Below are 22137 nucleotides of genomic sequence, written 5' to 3'. Positions count from 1 at the left end.
AAACATACCCAGCTCCCTAAGCCGTTCCTCATAAGGCATCGTTTCCAGGCCTTTGACCATTTTGGTTGCCCTCTTCTGGACACGTTCCAGCTTATCAGTATCCTTCTTGAACTGTGGTGCCCAGAACTGGACACAATACTCCAGGTGAGGTCTGACCAGAGCAGAATACAGTGGTACTATTACTTCCCTTGATCTAGATGCTATACTCCTATTGATGCAGCCCAGAATTTCATTGGCTTTTTTAGCTGCTGCATCACACTGCTGACTCATGTCAAGTTTGTGGTCAACCAAAACTCCTAGATCCTTTTCACATGTACTGCTCTCAAGCCAGGTGTCTCCCATCCTGTATTTGTGCCTTTCATTTTTTTTGCCCAAGTGTAGTACTTTACATTTCTCCTTGTTAAAATTCATCTTGTTTGCTTTGGCCCAGTTGTCTAATCTGTTAAGGTCATTCTGAAGTGTGATCCTGTCCTCTGGGGTGTTAGCCACCCCTCCCAACTTGGTGTCATCTGCAAACTTGCTCAGGATTCCCTCAAGCCCATCATCCAAGTCATTGATAAAGATGTTGAAGAAGACTGGGCCCAAGACAGAACCCTGTGGCACCCCACTAGTCACTACTCTCCAGGATGAGGAGGAGCCATTGATGAGCACCCTTTGGGTTCGGTCAGTAATCCAGCTACAAATCCACTGAATGGTAGCATTGTCTAGCCCACATTTTACCAGCTTCTTTACAAGAATATCATGGGGCACCTTGTCAAAGGCCTTGCTGAAATCAAGATAGGCTACATCCACAGCGTTCCCTTCATCTACCAGGCTTGTAATTCTGTCAAAAAATGAGATCAGATTAGTCTGACATGACTTATTTTTCAGGAACCCATGCTGACTTTTAGTGATCACAGAGTTTCTTTCTAGGTGCTCACAGACTGTTTGCTTAATGATCTGCTCTAGAATCTTTCCTGGTATTGATGTCAGGCTGACTGGGCGGTAATTGTTTGGGTCCTCTCTTTTCCCCTTTTTGAAAATAGGGACAACATTTGCCCTCCTCCAGTCTGCTGGAACTTCGCCTGTTCTCCAGGAATTTTCAAAGATTATTGCCAGTGGTTCTGAAATCACCTCTGCCAGTTCTTTTAATACTCTTGGATGTAGTTCATCTGGCCCTGGAGACTTGAATACATCTAAACTAGCCAAGTATTCTTGTACTACCTCCTTACTTATTCTGGGCTGTGTTTCCCCTGCTGAATCATCTGCTCCATATTCTTCAGGTCGGGCGTTGTTTTCTTTCTTGGAGAAGACTGAGGCAAAGAAGGCATTGAGGAGTTCTGCCCTTTCTCTGTCCCCTGTTTGCATTTCACCATCTTCTCCTCTGAGTGACCCCACTGTTTCCTTGTTTTTCCTTTTGCTACGGACATACCCATAAAAGCCCTTTTTGTTGCTTTTAACCTCTCTGGCGAGCCGGAGTTCATTCTGTGCTTTAGCTTTTCTGACTTTGTCTCTACACGTGCTGGCTATATGTTTGAATTCCTCTCTGGAGATTTCCCCCCTTTTCCATTTTTTGTACATATCCCTTTTAAATCTTAACTCAGTCAAAAGTTCTTTAGATAGCCAGCCTGGCTTCTTTAGGCACCTTCCATGTTTCCGTCACATTGGTATTGCCTGAAGTTGTGCTTTTAATATCTCCCTTTTAACAAACTCCCAACCATCATGAACTCCCTTCCCTTTTAGTATTACTGTCCATGGGATTTCACCCAGCGTTTCCCTAAGTTTTCTGAAGTCGGCTTTCTTAAAGTCTAGAATTTGGACCTTAGTATGCTTGGTTGCTCCTTTCCGCTGGATAATAAACTCCAGAAGAGCATGGTCACTCCCACCTAATGATCCTGCCACTTCTACCCCACTAACCAAGTCATCACTATTGGTTAGGACCAGATCTAAAATGGCTGATCCTCTTGTTGCTTCTCCCACTTTCTGGACAATGAAGTTGTCTGCAAGGCCAGTGAGGAATCTGTTCGACCTTATGCTCTTGGCTGAGTTTGACATCCAACAAATATCAGGATAGTTGAAATCCCCCATTACTACTATTTCACTTCCTTTGGAATGCTTGGCCATCTGTTCCAGGAAGGCATCATCTGTGTCCTCAGTTTGGCTTGGGGATCTATAGTAAACTCCCACAATGAGATCACTGGTGTTTTTCTCTCCCTTAATTTTGACCCAGATACTCTCAATTTGGCTTTGAAGTTTTAAATCCTGGATCTCTTCACAGGTATACATATCCCTAACATATAAAGCTACTCCTCCTCCTTTCCTGTTTGGTCTATTTCTCTTAAATAGATTGTATCCCTCTATTACTACATTCCAGTCATGAGACTCATCCCACCAGGTTTCAGTGATGCCTATTATGTCATATTTAGTTTGCTGTACCAAGAGCTCAAGTTCATCTTGTTTATTTCCCATGCTCTGTGCATTAGTATACAGACATTGAAGACCGTTGATCATTCCCCCATGTCTCTTATTTAAGGATATTTTCGTCCCACCACTAGGTCTGCATGCTGCTTGCTCCATTTGGTCCTTGACATTTGGATGATCATCTTCAGCATTTGATAGACTCCTACCTTCAGGAGCACTGTCTCCCTCCCCCACATAAGTCAGTTTAAAGCCCTCCTGATGAGGTTTTTGAGTTTTGTGGCAAAAACATTCCTCCCAACTTTTGTGAGGTGCAGTCCATCACTTGCCAGAAGTCCATCTTCAAGAAACTGCAGACCGTGATCTAGGAATCCAAACCGTTCCTGTTTGCACCATTTGCGAAGCCAGTTGTTCACTTCCCCTATTTTTCCCTCTCTCCCTGGGCCATGTCGTTCAACTGGGAGGACAGAAGAGATGACAATTTGTGCATCTAATTGCTTCAACTTCCTGCCCAGAGCCTCATAATCATTTTTGATCTTCTGTAAGCTATGGCTTGCAGTGTCATTGGTTCCCACATGCACCAAAAGGAAGGGGTATTTGTCGGTGGGTTTTATGATTCCTTGCAGCCGTTCTGTTACATCTTTGATCTTGGCCCCAGGTAGACAGCACACCTCTCGAGACATCTTGTCAGGCCCACAGATCACTGCTTCTGTACCCCTCAGTAGGGAATCCCCAATCACCACTACACGCCTCTTCATAGGCTTGGTTGGGATTCTTCTATGTGCTGTCCCTTCCAAGGTTACCTGCATATTTCCAGAGGACTGACTTGGTTGCTCGTCTTCATATTCCTCATCAACTGTGATGAGGGAGAGATCCTCAGGTGGAGTCTGTTCCTCGTCTTCCATGAGCACTTCAAAACGGTTGTGTAATTCTAAGCACTCAGAGCGATCCCTGGGCCTTCTACTTCTATGAGTCACGTTCCTCCATACATCTGGCTGCTGTGTTGGGGAACTGACCTCCTCCTCAGGGAGATCCCCTGTCTCCTCCTTGGTGCAGACAGTGTGCTCTGCTGCATCCAAGAAAAGCTCCAGCTCTTTAATTCTCTGGAGCGTAGATACACGCCCCTGAAGCTGCTGCACCTTCTCTTCCAGAAGGGCAACCTTGTTTTCTAGTAGGGCAACCAACTTGCAATTGTTGCAGGTGTAGCTACCCACATCCTTTGGCAAGAAAACAAACATTGCACAGGAATTGCAGGTGACAATGGTTGTTCCCTCCACCTCCATCTTGAAAACCTTGAGGTCAAGGGGGAAAGAGGAAGAGGCCTAGGTCCCCCCTAACAAACGTATGAGACTTGCTGCCCTAGGTCAAAAAGATGGGTCAAACTGCGCGCGCCGCTAGGCGTGCGTCGCTGCACTCCAAGCTCTGACTAGCTCCGCCCACAGCTAATCACCTGAACTTCCTGACTCACACTTCTAGGTGAAAGGTCACAGCCAGAAACAAACAAGGTCACAGCCAGAAACAAACACCCACACAAGCCTGGACAGTCACCCAAATCCAAGAGGCAGCAGCCCTAGAAAACCAGCGCAAGCACACAAACAAGTAAGAAAACAAATAAGCACACAAACTTACTCACACACAGCCCCAAAAGACAAAACCACAAAACCTACAGAGTGTCTCCCAAGCTCAGCTCACCTTCTGCTCCTTCCTCAGTCGCTGCACTCCAAGCTCTGACTAGCTCCGCCCACAGCTAATCACCTGAACTTCCTGACTCACACTTCTAGGTGAAACACCCACACAAGCCTGGACAGTCACCCAAACCCAAGAGGCAGCAGCCCTTCTGCTCCTTCCTCAGTCGCTGCACTCCAAGCTCTGACTAGCTCCGCCCACAGCTAATCACCTGAACTTCCTGACTCACACTTCTAGGTGAAAGGTCACAGCCAGAAACAAACAAGGTCACAGCCAGAAACAAACACCCACACAAGCCTGGACAGTCACCCAAATCCAAGAGGCAGCAGCCCTTCTGCTCCTTCCTCAGTCGCTGCACTCCAAGCTCCAAGGACTGTTGCTGCATCCAGGTGAGAGAGATGCAAAACCAGGCTGTACTCCAAAAGTAGGGCATACTAATTTTTGATGAAGCAAATTCCCACAGCCAGAGAAGCGAGCCAGCAAATTCCCACTGCTGGAAAGACAAGCTGTGGGCCCGACATAGGAATATTCTTTTTCTTTTTAAATTAAAGCAAACATTTGCATAATAAAGTTCTTTAAAACCTGTTTGTGAAGTGAATTAGAGCAATGTAATTTGCAACTCAATCAAAAGAGCTTCTCTAGTGGTTAGGGGTGTCCATGGTACAATATTCGATTGGGACACTGATACAGCACTTCAGAAAACAGCCAGATTCCAAATCCCAGTCCCAAGAAAATTAAGCTTTTTGCTCTCCCCATTCGCTGTTGTGGTGGAAACAGCAAAATCTTTTTCTTATTGACAAATAGGATGGAATTTGCAGGCATAGTGGCCCCCTCCTTCGAGGATAAAGACTTTCAAATTGCAAAGAGTTCAAAGTTTTGGTGTGTGTGTGTTGGGCACCTTTGAAGGGTTTTTTTTTAAAGGGAACTGCCTATTTTTTTTCTTTTTGAAGAATTGGATGAAATTTGCAGGGTTGTTAGCCCCTTCTTAGAGGATGAATCTTGCCAAATTTTGCAAGGATCAATTCTATGGCTTTCCTGCAATGGCTGCCTTTACAGTTTTTGTAAAATTGTGTGGAATGACTTCTAAAAGTTATGATGGCACACAAGGCCCCGTGATTCAATTCTTTGATATTTTGCTGCCACCACAAGCTAATATGTGGGCACCATCCTTTTTCATGTGTGTCATAGAGAAATTGCCCAAACTGTGTGGTACAAAATTGGATAAACATAGTGTCATGGACTGGTTGGACTAAGAGGAATGGTGGGAGGAACCAGCTGGGGAACCACCAAGGGGAGAAGGCTCAGAGCCTGGGGGACTGGTGGTGGGATGAAGATGATTGGTCAGAGAAGGTGTTGGAAGCTGAGGAGGTAACAGAGCTCTGTGAGCTGTGGCAGAGAGAGGTCCAAAACCAGAAGCTGAAGCTGAAGCAGGAGAGTAGGATGAGGGAAGACAAGAGGCAGAGATGAGTCAAGCTGGTGAAGAGGCACAAGTATATCCTCCTCTCCTGCTTTGATAAGCTCCCTCCCCCTTGTCTCCCAGAACCAGAGGGTGGTGGAGAGGTTGGCTTCACATAGTCACCGTCTCCGATTGCTTGGGGAAAACCCTGGAGAGGAGGTGACTTAGACAGCTGTGGGGGGGGACTTTCAGTCTTGGCAACTGATCCATGTGGCAAGACCTACTGGGCATGAGCTGCTGTCCTCATTAGGCCTGACACTCCACCAAGTCTGTGCAGACCATGTTCTTTCTAATAAAGAGTTAACTCCAACTTGCACGGTTGGAGGCTCATGAGAGCTGTGGGATCAATTTGACTAAAGGGGTTATTTTACTTTATTTCTGTAGAAGATTTAACTTTAGGTAGAAGATTTAACCAAAGAGCTCTCTAAGGGGTATACAAGTAAGACTGTATAGAAAACACAAAACAAAAAAACAAAACCAGATATACATAAAACCACCACCACTGAAACACATACAGTGGTACCTCTACTTACGAATTTAATGTGTTCCGAATGCACATTCGTAAGTCGAAAAAATTTGTAAGTCGAAGCAACCCTATCTAAAAATTTGTAAGTAGAAAAAATCCTATCTAAACCGCATCCAAGATGGCGGATGGAGCTCCATTCGTAAGTAGAAACATTCGTAAGTAGAGTTATTCATAAGTCTTATTTTTCCCCTCCTTCTCCCGCGGCCGGCATTGCTGCTGCGCCTATCACTATGTCTTATTTTTGGGCTTATATTCCTTGAATGCTTAAAAATCCTGCTATGGATTATTTTATGACTACGTCTTAAAATAGGGGAAACAGGGTATGCAATCAGCAAAACTTTAAAAACAAATATAGGTGACTAAATATGATGGAATAGGTTTTCCAAAACAAAATAAAAGTTTCCAGCAAGTGAGGGCACCTGAATAGGCAGGGAGTTCCAAATTTCAGGGGCTGCCACAGTAAAGGACTGACTCCCTGAAAATGTGGAGTGGACATTTTGCTGCAGTTGTAAATTTGGACAATTGAAGCAGTCAAATAGGCTTATATGGTGCAGGGCACTCCCATCATTTTCTTGCAAGCCTCTCACTTATGGAATGGTGTGGTGCTGTTAAAGCAGAAAACAGACTCTTACCTTTCTCCTGGTGCCTTCTACACTTAGCCTGAGGCCTTGTTTCAGTTTTGTTGCTGCATTTACTCCAACACTGTGTTCGGATCCTCCTGTTGTTGCTGTTTGAATAGACTATTTGCCTCTCGGTTTCCTTTAACTGTGAATTGCTTTGATGTGATTCCATCAGAATGCGCCTCGAGAGCTATTATGACTGAAAGGCATTATATAATTACCATTCACGAGTTGGCTAGTGAATAGTGAGGAAATGACCTTCAGGGGCTGCTGCTTCTCTCTTTCCATCTCTCCCTTGGGAAATATTTCCCATGTGCTCACCCTTTAAAGGGAGTGAAGTCTTGTATTCGTTTAGCTGTTTTTCTCCTCCAGCGCTCCAAATCTCTTTCAAGGAAGCCTCTCTGAAAAGCATGAAATACAGCTCTGGGAGCCCATACATTTCCTTCCTCAGGGTTAAATCAAGTTTTCAGTTATTTCACAGCCATTGGACATATTTATGTAGCTCAGGCCAGACGGGGACTTAGAGCACTTTCAGTGAGAGTTGGGATATGCAGGTCCCAGTTTAGATACTCTTGCGGGGCTGGGAGGACGGCCAGGACCTGCTATTTGACTGCTGTGCATCAACTCCCTTCGAGTTACTTTGCATAGGTGTGAGTGAGGAATCAGCCTCAGAGGAGTGAATATAGTTGCCATTATATTTCCCAGTTTCTGCTTCCCTACTGATCCTCTGTGGATAGTACCAGCTATCAATTACCTGGGAAATTGGAACAGACTGTAGGCATAGCACCTTATCTTTCCATACTGCATACAGCCTTCTTGCTAGGCATACATAAGCCCACCTGGAAGAGATCCATTATTATTATCAGCTGTCCTTGCTTTGCCCTTCATGGAAAGCCCCTGCTGCCTCTCGCTTTCCTGAACATTTGTGCCTGAATGGATTTATTTTCTTAGTATTAATACAAGGTTGTGTGTGTGTGTGTGAGAGAGAGAGAGGAGAGAGAGAGAGAGAGTTTGAACTCTCTTCATTTGTGGTATTTTTGTACCCTATAATGTCCAAGCATACAATGAATTTCTCATACAATGCATTATTCCTGTTACACTGATGTGACAGCCAGACCATTGTTACTTCGGTCAGAGCAAAGCCGTTTGTGATATTGCAGGTTTTTTCTGCTGTTATCTGCGACTGCTTTTCTTCCCTTGGTTTTCCTCTTTGTCTTCATAGAATCTTCTTTGGGGGCTTGGGGTGTCTCAAATAATGTATAGGAAGCTGGTGTGGCCTCTAGAAAGTATCTCTTGACGACAACAACAACAACAACATATATTTTTATACCCCACCCATCTGGCTGGGTTTCCCCAGCCACTCTGGACGGTTCCCAACAAAATATTAAAAACATGATAAAAAATCAAACATTAAAAACTTACCTAAACAGGGCTGCCTTCAGATGTCTTCTAAAAGTCAGATAGTTGCTTATTTCCTTAACATCTGATGGGAGCGTGTTCCACAGGGTGGGACAGTCTGCAGGAGGGTAGGGACTCAGCCCGCGTACCAGATGGAGCTGGTAGACCCAAAATTGACCTGCGCCTCTATGGACAGCTGTGAGTCCAAAATGATTCCTAGGCTGCACACCTGGTCCTTCAGGGGGACAGATACCCCATTCAGGACCAGGGAATCCCCCACACCCGCCTGCCCCCTGTCCCCCCCCCCAAAAAACAGTACTTCTGTCTTGTCAGGATCATAGCTGCCAAGTTTTACATTTTCTCGCGAGGAAGCCTATTCAGCATAAGGGAAAATCCCTTTAAAAAAGGGATAACTTGGCAGCTATGGTCAGGATTCCACCTCAATCTGTTAGCCGCTGTCCATCCTCCAACTGCCTCCAGATATTCACACAGGACACACATAAAGGGAAGGCAAAGCCAAATAGAATAAGAACATTGAACACACTCATTTCACAGCTACAAACTTCAAAATGGAGCCTTACTTGTGAGTACGTGGATGGATATCATCTGAATAGGATTGATTTCAGCTCATGCCATGAAAGAGGAAGACAACATGTTTCCGTGAACAATTAAAAGTGCTGGTGATAGATGTCCAAGTTTCAATTCAGGGCTAGTGGACAGGTGCCTGTGCTGTCTTCAGCTGTTCATGCAGAAACTGAGCACAAGCTGATTAGTGGTTAACAACTTTTATTACTCATGAGGCCTAGAAACCTGCATAGAGGAGTAACTGACCTCAACAGCCAGGCCACATCTCTGAGTCAACTCTCTAGGAGCTGGCCTCCTGGGCCACAGCTGTTTCTCTTAAAGGTGTCATGTGCCAGATACTTAACTGATAATGTGTACATTACAGTGCCCTCCATATGTTGTGGGACTTCAACTCCCATCAACTCCTAGCAATGTTGAGAGCTGTAGTCCAGCTATATCTAGAGAGCATCATCTTGACGACGCCTGGCCTAAAAAGGTTTAAGACCAGAGTATCTGAAGGATTGCCATCTCCTATATGAGCCTGCCCACCTACATAGATCATCTTCAGAGGTGGTACCAGGGAGACAACCTTTTCTGTGGTTTTCCCAAGGCTCTAGAACGCCCTACTCCTCTTTAAAAAGCTTCCTTTTAAGAAGGTTTTGCCCTTCTTTTGCTACAGTCTTCAACAGTGATGGCTGTGTCTGAAATATACTTGGAGTGACTTCATGCTCTTTATTGCAGCTTGTAAAACAGTGAATGAAATGCCCCCCAAACCTCAGGCTTTTATATATATTATTTACACAATGAGTCCTGTCTGATTGGCTGATTCTGCTTCCATCCTGGGTTGGAATCAACCAATCCATTTTGGGTTGTTTTCTTTGATGTTTTAATGTAGGTTGTAAACAGCTTTGAGATTTCCCCCCCTTAAAGATATAAAGCCGTATGGGTATTATTATTATTATTATTATTATTATTATTATTATTATTATTAATAGAGTAAAACTTGTCCTCCCTATTATGTGGTTGGATGAGCATTTTAGGAATTTTTGTACTGCACATGGTTTGTTAATCATGAATCATTTGGCTTTTAAGAGGATTTTAAATACAAATCTTAATCCTCAACATCAGAACTCTATTTCTGATGCATTGTGACTTGATTCCCTACCCAGGATCCACCTTTGTAAAGAAACGGGGGGAGGGGCAGCAGCAGCATTTACACCAGGGGGCTGGTTCACAGTCCTTCCATACTCTTCCAACTGCAGCAAAGCCCCATGTCGAGACCTCTCTGTAGGGCAACCTGCCTTCTCTTCTGCACAGAAATGTTCAGCATGTGACGGGTATAGGGCTCCGTTGAGTTGTTTATGACTCAATTAGGAGCCTCTGATTATCGCCCGGCGCGCTTCCTCTCCGCTTCTCTGCTTCCGTAGAACCGGGCTGGCAGTAAAACACACACACAGCAGAGTTCTTCTTCTCACACAGCGAAAGCTTGTATAGCCGTTGGATAAAAAGCCTCTTAAGAACACACAGAGTCCAAAGTGTTCTAATAACTACTTAAGTTTATTCTAGAGAGAAAATAACAAACAACCTGGTGAGAGCGCAGACATCTTGCGACCGTCTCCCAGGCAGAAACGAAACCAACTGCAACATACAGAAACACCTCTGGTACATTCTGTAACATGATATTCCTCAGTGGTCAGGTGCTATACAGAACACAGAACACAGCAAGCATGCGGGGGGAAGCATGTGCATTACTGTTGACATGCCACCACAGTGCCTTTATAGGATCAAATATTTGAACAGCTCCATTAATCTTGCACTTAGCTCCCCAGCTCCACAAAATTGCACTGCTATTCTGAGTGGCAGCTGAAGGCATGACTGCCTCAAGGCAGCCCTCCTCATGCCAGCACCATTATTTTCTCTCCCTGTTGTGGAGTCTGTGGCGCTCTAATCCCTCAAATGCTCTTGCGCAGAACATACCACTCCATGAAAACAATCTGGAGTACAATTCTCCTTTGTGCGTTGCTCATCAATAAAGCCCAGCCACCCACCCAAGTGCTCACGTTCCATTATTATCCGCTTTCATTTACCTTTTCATAAGCGAAGGCAGCAGTGTGCCTGAAATCTGATTATCCATTTCCTCATGTAATAAACTGCAAGGATAAGAGAGCCGAAGAATGATCTGGTAACAAAGAGACTTCTGTTACCATCTCTTCTCCTTGACACCGGGCTTCTCTCTTTGAAGTGGTTTCTAGAAATTAATTGCATGTATGTAGTTCAGCCAAAGGAACAGTTTATAGAATGGCAAAGAAACAGATTGATCAAAAGCATAGGCAACTCCCCCCCCCCCAAAAAAAAACCACCCCAACGCACACATCCAGACAAATCAGCTTAGGATGCCCAATGTGCATTGGGGGCCACCAATGTTCCTTCTATAACAAGGGAAGCTATAACAAAACAGCTCTGATTGACAGTTCCTCTGGTGCAGATTTAGGATGAGCTGAATTGTGTTGGAGAAACGTCTCAGCTAGCTTTTCAGGCCAGACTCTCTGGATACATCAACAATATGGTCATTTTACCACCCCCTCCACACATTGCTAACATATTATACACTGTTCCTTTCATTAAATTGTTCCCTGCTTAATCCCATCTTGTGGTGTCCACTGCGACGAAACCCCTTGCCGAGGTTGCCGATAGATTATGAGTCTAATTCCAGTTTACGTGGCCTGATCTCACAAACACTCAGGGCTATTTGAATTAAAATAAAAAAATTCCTTCAGTAGCACCTTAAAGACCAACTAAGTTTTTATTTTGGTATGAGCTTTCGTGTGCATGCACACTTCTTTGAATGAACAACCTCTTGCCTACAGAACAGGGACTCCCTCAACTCAGATCCCCACTGTATCAGTCTGCCATACCACCCTGGCAAACTTGTGGCACTCTAGGTTTTCACCATACTGCCCTTCCTGTGTGACTCTAGGACACAAACTATCCCCTTTACCTTAGGTAAGTTTTGCCCTTTTCTGAGTCTCCACCTCTGTGAATTTTAATACGCTGCTGGAATAACCAAGACGATACTCTTTGGCACAAAAAGAAGATGAAATTTATTTTCTTGAGAACATAGGTTTTTCTTTTCTTAACGATGCATAAGTTTACACTCTTAGTTATAGTTATACATTAACTCTGTCAGACTTTAACTTCGAGTTATCCTAAGCCTAACCTAAACCGCCACTATCCTGGCCCCACACCCTCCCCCTTCCCTCTTCGTCACCACACTCTCCCCCTCTCCCAACTGCCAAAACGGTTATTCCCTCCTGTTTAAACCGGGCACCGTCACGCCTCCTAAAGATGCGCTGCCAGTTAACTTGGAGGTGGATTAACTCTTTCTAATCCAGGGTATAATAAATCTCCCATCCTGGGGCTACTCCGTTACATCCACCTCTTTAGTTCGTTCCCCTCACTAGCACAATATCTATTTATATTCTGAAGGCAGCAGTGGGTCGCTTGCATCCTGAGAGCCACATGCAGCCCTCGGCCTTATTTCATGTAGGCGGCAAGAGGGAAGAGCGGCAGGTAAAGAGAGAGAATAGGGAGTGCTCTGGCCCCACCCACTACTTCCTCCAACCCCCACTGACCAGGAGAATGTGGCCCTCAGAAGATTACCTCTGAGGAAATATGGCCCCTGGTAGAATATGCCCCAGCCCTTTGTAAAGGGATTTTCTGTGTATGTATCTGCAATGTACAGAATGCTGCTGCTAGAGCCTTGTACATCTAGCACTCAGAGGATGCTTGGTGCATGAGGTGGGCAAACCATTACTGAGACCAGTGCAAGTTCTTCATTGACCCCCTTCCAAGTGCTACTTGATAAAATTGGGCTAAGAGCAAATAAATGATTCCTCAATGTCAGATTCCATCTCCTGCATGTGGTGCACAGCTCAGAAACCCTTATATTGTGAATTTAATGAAGGTAGGGTTTACACACACACACACACACACACACACACACACGCGTATGTATGTATGTATGTATATGTGTATGTATTGCACTGAAAAGCAAAACACACCCACAAGAAGGAAATGGGCAGAAATTCAAAAATCTAACCTCATTAGCAATCAACGATTCCTTTTATATCTTCACGACTTCAGTGTGATTATTCATTTAATGATTACATTAGCAGATCCTAAGATACAGTTTCACAATTTTGGAGCCAATAAACAGGAGGTATGTGGTATAATAATTATATATGATTTCTAAAGTTTCAGAAAGTTGGGGGATATTATTATCTGCTGCTGTATTTTTAAACTGCATTTGCAATTTACTTTTTGGTCCTAATGTTTTAAATGGTTGCTTTATCGACCATTTATACTCATGTATCTGCATTTCATTGATTTGTTTGTAAACTAAGCCCTGGGATTTGTTTGAATGCAGGGCACTTTAGAAGTGCAATTTTTTTTAAAAAAAATAAAAATCAAAAATATATAATTAAGTAAAAGTTTCTGATGACTTGTCTCTTGGGGGCAGCTCTCCAAATGCCCATTGCGTGAGCATGTTCCAGGCTGCGAAGGGGAAAGGGAGACAGTTTTTGATGCTAAAACTTGCTTCTCTATTACTTAGTGGTGACAGCTTGAATAGCGATCACCGGACGGTGCTGGACAGTGAAGCTATTTTATTGGTTTGTTTAAGACTAATAGACTGCTTAATCACAATGCTCTCTTGAGTGGCGTGCAGTACATAATAAAATTAGCAGCAAAACAGCTGAAATCTGCAAAACTGTTAATAAAAAGAAGTACACATGTATTGATATAAGTGCTGTGGGCACCAGCACAAAATAGCTATCATGGGTAGCAAAAAGGGAGGAGCTGGTACTCCATAATAATGATCTCTCTCTCTCTCTCTCTCTCTCTCTCTCTCTCTCTCTCTCTCTCTCTCTCTCTCTCTCTCTCTCTCACACACTTACAGAAACAAACACAAACATATATGAGATAATTTTCAATAAAATACAGATAAGTAAAACTTTTTTTTTTTAAAAAAACCCCATAGATATGTCTGAGTAGGCTTGCTGGAATGGAAATGCTTTCAATGGGCATCTAAACCACTATTGCAAAGACTCCTGTCTCATGGCGATGCTATTCTTCAAGGCATATAACAATTCAACCAGGTAATTTGTATATTGTGGAGTGATATACAAAATATAGTTAAATGTGAATATAACATTCATTTTTTGAAAAAAAAACTTCATAATTACTTTAAAACAATGTCCAAACCAGCACAGCAGAGGTCAGTAGCTGGCCTAAAATACATTAGTCTCTCTCTCAAAGGCCCAAGTGAGGGAATGAGTCTTAAGATGCAATCAAAGGTTCAGCAAGGAAGGTGTCTCACTTGACTCCGGGAGGAGGGACTTTCACATGAAAGATGGGGCACGCTTGCTTTCTCCTGCTCTGGAGGAAAGGGACCCAAAACAATGGATTCAAGTTAAAGGAATGGAGATTCAGACTAAACATCAGGAAGAACTTTCTGGTGCTAAGAGCTGCTTGACAGTGGAATGGGCTACCTCAGAAAGTGGCAGACTCCTTCCTTGGAGGTGTATAAGCAGAGCTTGGATGGCCACCTGCCATGGATGCTTAAGTTGAGATTCCTGCATTGCCGGGGGTTGGACTCAATGACCCTCAGGGTCCCTTCCAACTCTACAGTTCTATGGTTCTATGACAGGTGGGGAATCAACAGCAAGAAGACTCCTCCCTGGCAACTCCCATTGGCAGGGACACAAGCTGGGCCTCCACAGCAGATCTCAAAGCCTGGACCAGCAGATAATAGAGAGAGCTGCTATTTCAAGTATTTGGACTGCAGGTTTTTTAGCGCTTGGGGGGGGGGATCTTGTGAATGCTTACTGTGGCAATGCTTGAAAACTTCTTCTGAAAACTAATTACACAGGGCAGTGATAAGAGGCAAATAATTTTTTCTCCTTGTTCCACTTGGGTGTTCCTGTTCCAATTTATATGGTAGAGAATGCTGCTGTCATTCTAAGGATATGGACCATGGGCTGTGAATGCGTTTTCATGAGAACTAGACCAAAAAGTGGCAGGTTGCTTATGCACCACAGGTTACTATAATGACCAGCTATTTCCCCCCACCTAGTCCATTAACAAGCAGGATCTGTGACCATGTGTAGGAACTGACAAGCTAAAATCCTCTGCCCAACCCCATGACTTCCTTCCTTCCTTCCTTCTGTCAGGAGTATGGGCAGGAGTCAGGCTCTGGGGCCTGTAGTGCTTTGCAGGACTGGGGCATGCCTCAACTTGTGCTGGAGAAGCAAGGCGTGGCCACACAGGTGAAGTCCTCAGCTTGTGCTGGAGAAGCAAGCAGTAATCACCCAGGTGAGGCCACTTGAGATCTCACTGCACCTGGTGGCAGGAGCTGGGAGGGATAAAAGCCCAGCATTTCCCTTCAGCTCTTTGCCACAGCAACGCTATCCCTGCCTGGTTGCATCTGGCCTCCTGTTCCTTGGACCCTTGCCTTGTTGCTGCCGTGCTTCTTGGACCCCTGCCTCGCCTTCGCCTTGCTCCTGCCCCGTGGATCTTTGCCTTGCTTCTTGTTCCTGGATCCTTCGCCTTGCTCCTTGGACCATTGCTTCGCCTTCGCCTTGCTCCTGCCCCGTGGACTTTCGCCTTGCTTCTTGTTCCTGGATCCTTCGCCTTGCTCCTTGCTCCTTGGACCTTTGCTTCGCCTTCGCCTTGCTCTTGCCCCGTGGACCTTCGCCTTGCTTCTTGTTCCTGGACCCTCGCTTTGCTTTCGCCTTGCTTCGTGCCCCGTGGACCTTCGCCTCTGCCTTCGACTTTGCTTCTTCACCACCATCTTGCCTCTGGTCCTGACGCCCGCCGACCGGACCGTGACACCTTCCTTCCTTCCTTCCACAATGTGTTCTGTCAAAATATAGTGTGAATATAACACTTAAAACAAGAACTAAGCAAAACACTAGACTAGAAGCAGCAACATGGAAAAGAGTAGTATCCAATTACTCAAACATATTTTTAAAACGGAAAAGTCTTGGGAAACGATAAACAAAAAGTCATGCTGATCACTCAGCTCTACTTTCCCAATAAAACTGAGTCAGGAGAGACTGTGCATAAGCTGAACCAGTGCCAGGATGTAGTGGTGGAATAGATGGTGGCCAACAGACTGAACCTGAATCCTCCTAAGACAGAGGTCCTGCGGGTTAGTAGTTCTCAGGTCTGAGAACTGGGGAGTCTGTTCTAGATAGGGCTGCACTCCCTCTGAAAGAACAGGCATACAGTTTAGGGGTATTCTTGGAACCATATTTGTCAATCTGTGGCAAAGAGTGCCTACCATCAGCTTCACCTTGTGTGTCAACTGGAGGCCTTTTCTAGACAGGGATAATATGGCCACAATGACACAACTCCTGTCTGCATTGTTGTAAGGTGGTTTTTGTTGAGCTTCCCTAGCAACTGGGGCAGAAGGGTCAGGGGAGTTAGTGCCCCTTATTGGGCTCATTTAGACCACTGCTGAGGATCTGCGGATGATACCCAGCTCTACCTCTCTTTGAAATCAGAACCAGTGAAGGCGGTGAAGGTCCTAGTTTCCCCCCAAACCACATATATCAGGATCGCTACCTCTCAGCGCTCCCTATTTCTCATGGTAGATAGCCCATGCTTGGGTTAAACTATTTTGGCCAGCCACACTCACTCTATTCCAGCACCCATCCTCAAGTGGCTGATCCCAACATAGTTGACTTTCCCACAAATATTTGCAGCCCTTGATGACAAGTCATTTAACAAAATTGCCAAAGATTTGAATTTTTTTCTCACTTGTGGGGATGCATACGATATCATGACATTTCAATAGTACTTGCTGCATAATGATGTCAATTTGTACGAATGTGGAGTAAAGATAGGAGGACTCTGTGTCACTCGTATGGTCAAAAAGAAATGGAGAAGGGTTGGAAGCCTCTGTAGAACTGCCAGTTCTAGCTCCTCCCGTCTTGTTAGAAACTACAGGGCTAAATTCTTCCTCCTCTTTTACAGCAGAATAAGTCCAGAGGAAATACTTCAAAATTAAAGGTATGGCACTGGTATCAATTCACAATAGTTGTTAGGATTGCAGCAAGCACCCCACTTCGTGTGTGTGTGTGTGTGTGTGTGTGTGTGTGTGTGTGTGTGTGTGTTTAAAGCCTAATAGGTATCTTTCCTGGACTGCATAATGAAGCTGTTTGGAGCTCAAGTACAGGAGTTTGTGTAAAACTCCTGCTGATCAAAATGTTAAGTTCTCCATTCTTCAAGAAGCAACACACGCACAGGGGGAATATTGCATCACATTAAGGAGCAGGGAGAAATGGCAAGCTGCCTCTGCAATTCACAGGTATGGCAAACACGGCTGGAATCCCTAATAGGCACGTTTTTAATTTGATGGTTTATATTCCATTAGCATGCCTCATCCATCAGGCTGGAAGCGCACAAATGGTGCCACAAGATACACCACTTTGCATTTGTTGAGAGACTTGGGCTGTGAGATGCATTTAGAAAAAGCATATTGTAGTAGCCAAAATGAAATTTTTAAAAATCTTGCTTTAAAAGTTCTACTCACCAAGGCAAAAAAGAAGTGATAGGAGACAGTTCAGACATAAAGGGCGGGGGGAAGGGGGATGCATACAAATGAATGTACATATGTAGAGGTGGATATTCTACATACGCATTAGGAATGGACAGTATATTTGACATTTCATAGCACTTTAAAAGCTAACTGTCTTCATGCTATCTCCCCCTACAGGTAGGGATGGGCAACCCCAGCAATTTCCTCATTTTTCCAGCCTTAAGCGCAGCTCTCTTCCTTTCCACACCAGTCTAAAACGCTTTAAAAACACATATACACACATTTCTGTGTGAATTTCTCCTAATACACACCTGTATGCTATTTTGCCGGATATAACCCATTTTCTATGTCATTCTTATTTCTTCATTATTTCATGATATTTATATACCGCTTGATTGTAAACCCCCTCAAAACAGTTTGCAAAAATAGAAAAGAAAATTTGCAGAATTTCCAACCACAACTTAAAACTTACAAAAAGTTAAAACAACAATAAACGAAAAACAGATTAAAACTTGCACCACCATGTGTAGTTGCTACTCTGTTTGATACTTTAAAAAAGAGGCAGGTGGGCTTTTGATTTATTCTTTTCAATGAATTTAATAAGGTTTTGCTATGCCCCCCCACCTCGAATGAGGGTGAATGAATTTTATTTACCACTACTTCTGGACGGGGGTGTTGTTGGAGGAATGCAGTGGGGGAAAGAAAAAAAATGGCCAGCAGCTAGACAGTTGTCGGGGAGTGGCTGAATCTGAGAAAAGATTTTGTGCCGAGAAAGAATTACAGAGGGGAATTTAATGGTGGAAGTCTGGAAAGTTCGCTCTGTGAGTTATATATGGCTGTGGTTCGCAAGTTAGATAACCGCGGGACAGAGTGAAATGTGACCTTGTACTACTCAGACAAACACTGCAAAGAATTGAACAATGAAAGAAAGAACTGAACTCTTTAAAGCTACACACCAAGTCTGGAACAAAAATGTAAACAAAGGACTACACACGTGATATGGATTATATATACAAAGGATGAAACTGAGGCTGCTGTTTGTAAGGTGATATAGGGGGCAGCTGAAAGAGTGGTTTAATGGCAAGTGAAGTGATGTCAACTAGAGACTAAATAAGAAATGAAGCAGCTATGGAGAAATATCTTGGATATATGACGCAATGGAAGCGGGAAACCTGATTTTAAGAAATTGTATTAAATTAAGGTAATTTGGTTTGATTTGTAACAATTTGGAAAACAATTAAAACACACACACACACACCAAAAAAACCCCTTGCATAATCTTTTGAAATATCTGGGTAAGCTTATTGAAACAAAAATGCATTGAGCAGGCATCGAAAAGTGATGTGAAGGCACTTGCCTGATATCCATAGGCAGGGAGTTCCCAAGTGATAGGTGCTGCCATACTAAAACATCAATTTCTTACAAAGGCAGAAAGAGTATTAACAGCCCCATTTTGCCAACTGAAGCAGTTCAGTGGGTGTATATGGAGTAAGGCAATCTTGTAGGTAAACTAACACACACACACACACACACACACACACACACACACACACACACACACACTCTCTGTTCAGAATTTTCCCCTTCTTTATGCATTTTTTCCTACATATTACTAGGCTGGGGAAACTGCTCTGCAACATTTAGATACATCGAATTTGGAAGAATGGCTATGTTTCAGACTGTGTCTTGTTCTGGTGGGAGCAAATGACGTACCAGCTGGTTCAGCTTTCTGCCCCATCCCTATCGACAGGTCTGCAAATGGAATAAAGATGAACATCTCCTAAGGCAGAGCTCCTTAGCTGACAAGGAACAAGGCAGGCCTGCATTCCAGCAGGTGATGTAACTGCCTTGAAAAAAAAAGCCCCAGAATGCCATTCTTGTTGACTGCCACTAATGCCCAGAGCCCCTCAGCTACTTATTATCAGCCGTTGCCATCTCAAAGGCGGAAATTTATGTTTTTTAAGGCAAGGGAAGGGATTGGACCCTAATGATTTCCTGCACCCCAAGCATGTGCTTTGCAATGCAGCTCTCATATCCTCCACAAATGCTCCAAAGTGTTTTGTGTCTCCCATGATCTCTAATAGATTCCCAATAATGATTTCACCAACACTTTAAGAACCAAACGCCAAGGAGTCGAACAATGAAGGTGGGTTATTTATTTCTCCATGGCAAAGAGACTCTCCCTCCCCCCGGCCACTCCTCCTGCAGGCTGCTTGTAGTTAATAATTTGAAGGCCTTGACAAAACAGTAGATGGGAATAATTGTTTTGCTGTGGATTGCTCTCTCCTCCATTCAATGAGCCACTTAAATCCAAGCACATATGGGCTCCGTATTCAGAAAGATGTCTAGCAAGTGGAACAGCTTAACAAAAGGTGATACATCTTCTTCCTCATTGGCTTCCTTCTCCTCCCCTCAGTCTGTGTTTCAGCAACAACAACCTCCTCCTATTCCACAAAGGGGAGGGAAGGAAAATCTCGGCCGGAGCAGTGTTTTTCTAATACTGCTTTTCTGTTTTGCCTGCGAACAGCGAGATAAAAACATCAGAAAATAGGAAAGACCAGGCTTTCTCTCACTGGTGGGTGAATGTGCCATCAGGTAGGGATCAGGAACAAAGCTTTCAGCTGTTTTTGCTAATCATCTATTAGTACCCTGTGTCTCTTAAGTTTGTTACATCAATGGCAACGTAATGTCACCATGCTGGAAATGGTCTTCTGGCTTGTAGCAGCCTTTATGCCAGGATCCGTTCCTTATGTGTTACACCATATGGGTAGTTTCTTATGGATATAAACAGGATAGCAGCTGCTTTAAAAGTGATGGTTAAGCATTTTGTGAAATCTTGCTAAATTAAGAACAGTGTCTTATTGAAACAGCAGAAACTGCAGGATAGGAACGCCAGCAAAGAGAGGTTTTTATTGCTTACTTTGGTGAGATTAGCAGAGGGATGTCGAATGACTACAGGCAGCTGGCAGCTGGTATTTGGTACATCTTCATGCAGTGCATAGTTGAAACTATGGAACTCACTCCCACAAGAGGCAGTGATGGCCACCAGCCCAGATGGCTTCAAAAGAGGATTCGGCAAAGGCTATTTATAGCTACTAGCACTTCTGAATAGTAGTTGCTTGGAACCACAGCAGCAGAGAGAGCTGCTGTGCTCAAATCCTGCTTTCAGGTTTCCCACGGGCATCCGGTTGGCTAAGCCAGTCAGATAGGTGAGACATAAGAAAATAATAATAATAATAATAATAATAATAATAATAACAACAACAACCACCTTAATAAAAAATGACAAGTGGGACTTGCTGCAGCAATATGCCGGGATGTAGAACCTTTCAGGTCAGAATTCCAGCCAGCCACACCCTTTCCCAAGATACTCTCCTCCACTCTCCATCCCCTGGTTTTTCATTTCTGCCCCACCCCAACACAGCTTCCTGTAGCCATCGAACCATGTTCAGTCCTCATGGGATTGTTTGGGATCCCTCCACTACTCTGAGGTTTTTGTACAATTGGTGGAACTGGGAGGGTCCTCAGTCTGATGTTGCAGACACTCACTTGCAGTTGATGTAGACCAGAGCTTTCTGAACTTTCCATGTTGGTGACACACTTTTTAGACATCCATCATTTCACGACACAGTAATTCAGCTTTATTAGCAAACCCCAAGGTTAAACTATCCCCTTTCCAGCCCCAGGACACACCTACACACCCGACACACATACGTGTTGTGTGATAAACAGTTTGGAAAGCTCTGGTGTAGACAATGCTCGATAGAACATTTCAGTATAACGCACCTTCCTAGGTGCCATCACCTCCTGGCAAATAGAAGGGGAAGAAATGGAGGCAGTGAGAGATTTTACTTTCTTGGGCTCCTTGATCACTGCAGATGGTGACAGCAGTCACGAAATTAAAAGACGCCTGCTGCTTGGGAGAAAAGCAATGACAAACCTAGACAGCATCTTAAAAAGCAGAGACATCACCTTGCCGACAAAGGTCTGTATAGTTAAAGCTATGGTTTTCCCAGTAGTGATGTATGGAAGTGAGAGCTGGACCATAAAGAAGGCTGATCGCCAAAGAATTGATGCTTTTGAATTATGGTGCTGGAGGAGACTCTTGAGAATCCCATGGACTGCAAGAAGATCAAACCTATCCATTCTGAAGGAGATCAGCCCTGAGTGCTCACTGGAAGGACAGATCCTGAAGCTGAGGCTCCAATACTTTGGCCACCACATGAGAAGAGAAGAATCCTTGGAAAGGACCCTGATGTTGGGAAAGATTGAGGGCAGTAGGAGAAGGGGACGACAGAGGACGAGATGGTTGGACAGTGTTCTCGAAGCTACCAACATGAGTTTGACCAAACTGCAGGAGACAGTGGAAGACAGGAGTATCTGGCGTGCTCTGGTCCATGGGGTCACGAAGAGTCTGACACAATTAAACGACTAAACAACAACAAATGTGCCAGTGCTTCCCAGTAGACTCTTTTGGTGCAATCTTGTTGGTACTCAGCCGCTCTTTGCTAATAGAGGGAGCAATTCTCCCAGGTTTTGAGGGTTAATCCAGGCACACTATTGATAGAACACATTGATCTGACAAAAAAAGGAGCATAAAGCCCCTGTTATCTATTGAACAACCAGAGATGAGATGCCTAGTCTGATTTAAGAAAGCCAATAAGCAAAGCGACACTAGGCTATTCTGCTGCTCTTGAATCTTGCTGTTTCTCTACCCTGCAATGCTATTTCAATTTGGGTCATGTTCAGGTTCCTCATTTCAACATATTTTCCACAATCTGTTTAAGGCACTGGATGGTAGTTATTTGTTAATAGGGCTCTAGAGCTGCAGCCAGCAGAGAGAGATCTGTAGCAATGAGGCTGAGATATCCTGGCTGGGATAAGGGCT

General features: G+C 44.2%; 1 protein-coding gene across 1 annotated transcript; it reads right to left on the bottom strand.

Annotated features, from left to right (window-relative positions):
• Positions 1-2186: 2186 nt before the first annotated feature.
• LOC148686335 (uncharacterized) lies at positions 2187-4184 on the bottom strand. Its single transcript, XM_088666588.1, has 2 exons — positions 4090-4184; positions 2187-3967 (listed from the first exon to the last, which is right to left on the bottom strand). Exon 2 carries the CDS (start codon positions 3678-3680, stop codon positions 2640-2642), a length of 1041 nt encoding a protein of 346 aa, XP_088522714.1. The 5' UTR covers positions 3681-3967; positions 4090-4184; the 3' UTR covers positions 2187-2639.
• Positions 4185-22137: the final 17953 nt, after the last annotated feature.

Source organism: Zootoca vivipara, chromosome 3, assembly GCF_965207765.1.
Source record: "Zootoca vivipara chromosome 3, rZooViv2.hap1.1, whole genome shotgun sequence".
Classification (NCBI taxonomy): domain Eukaryota; kingdom Metazoa; phylum Chordata; class Lepidosauria; order Squamata; family Lacertidae; genus Zootoca; species Zootoca vivipara.
The sequence above is the reverse complement of the archived record's forward strand: the minus strand, read 5'-3'. Positions and strand labels throughout refer to the sequence as shown.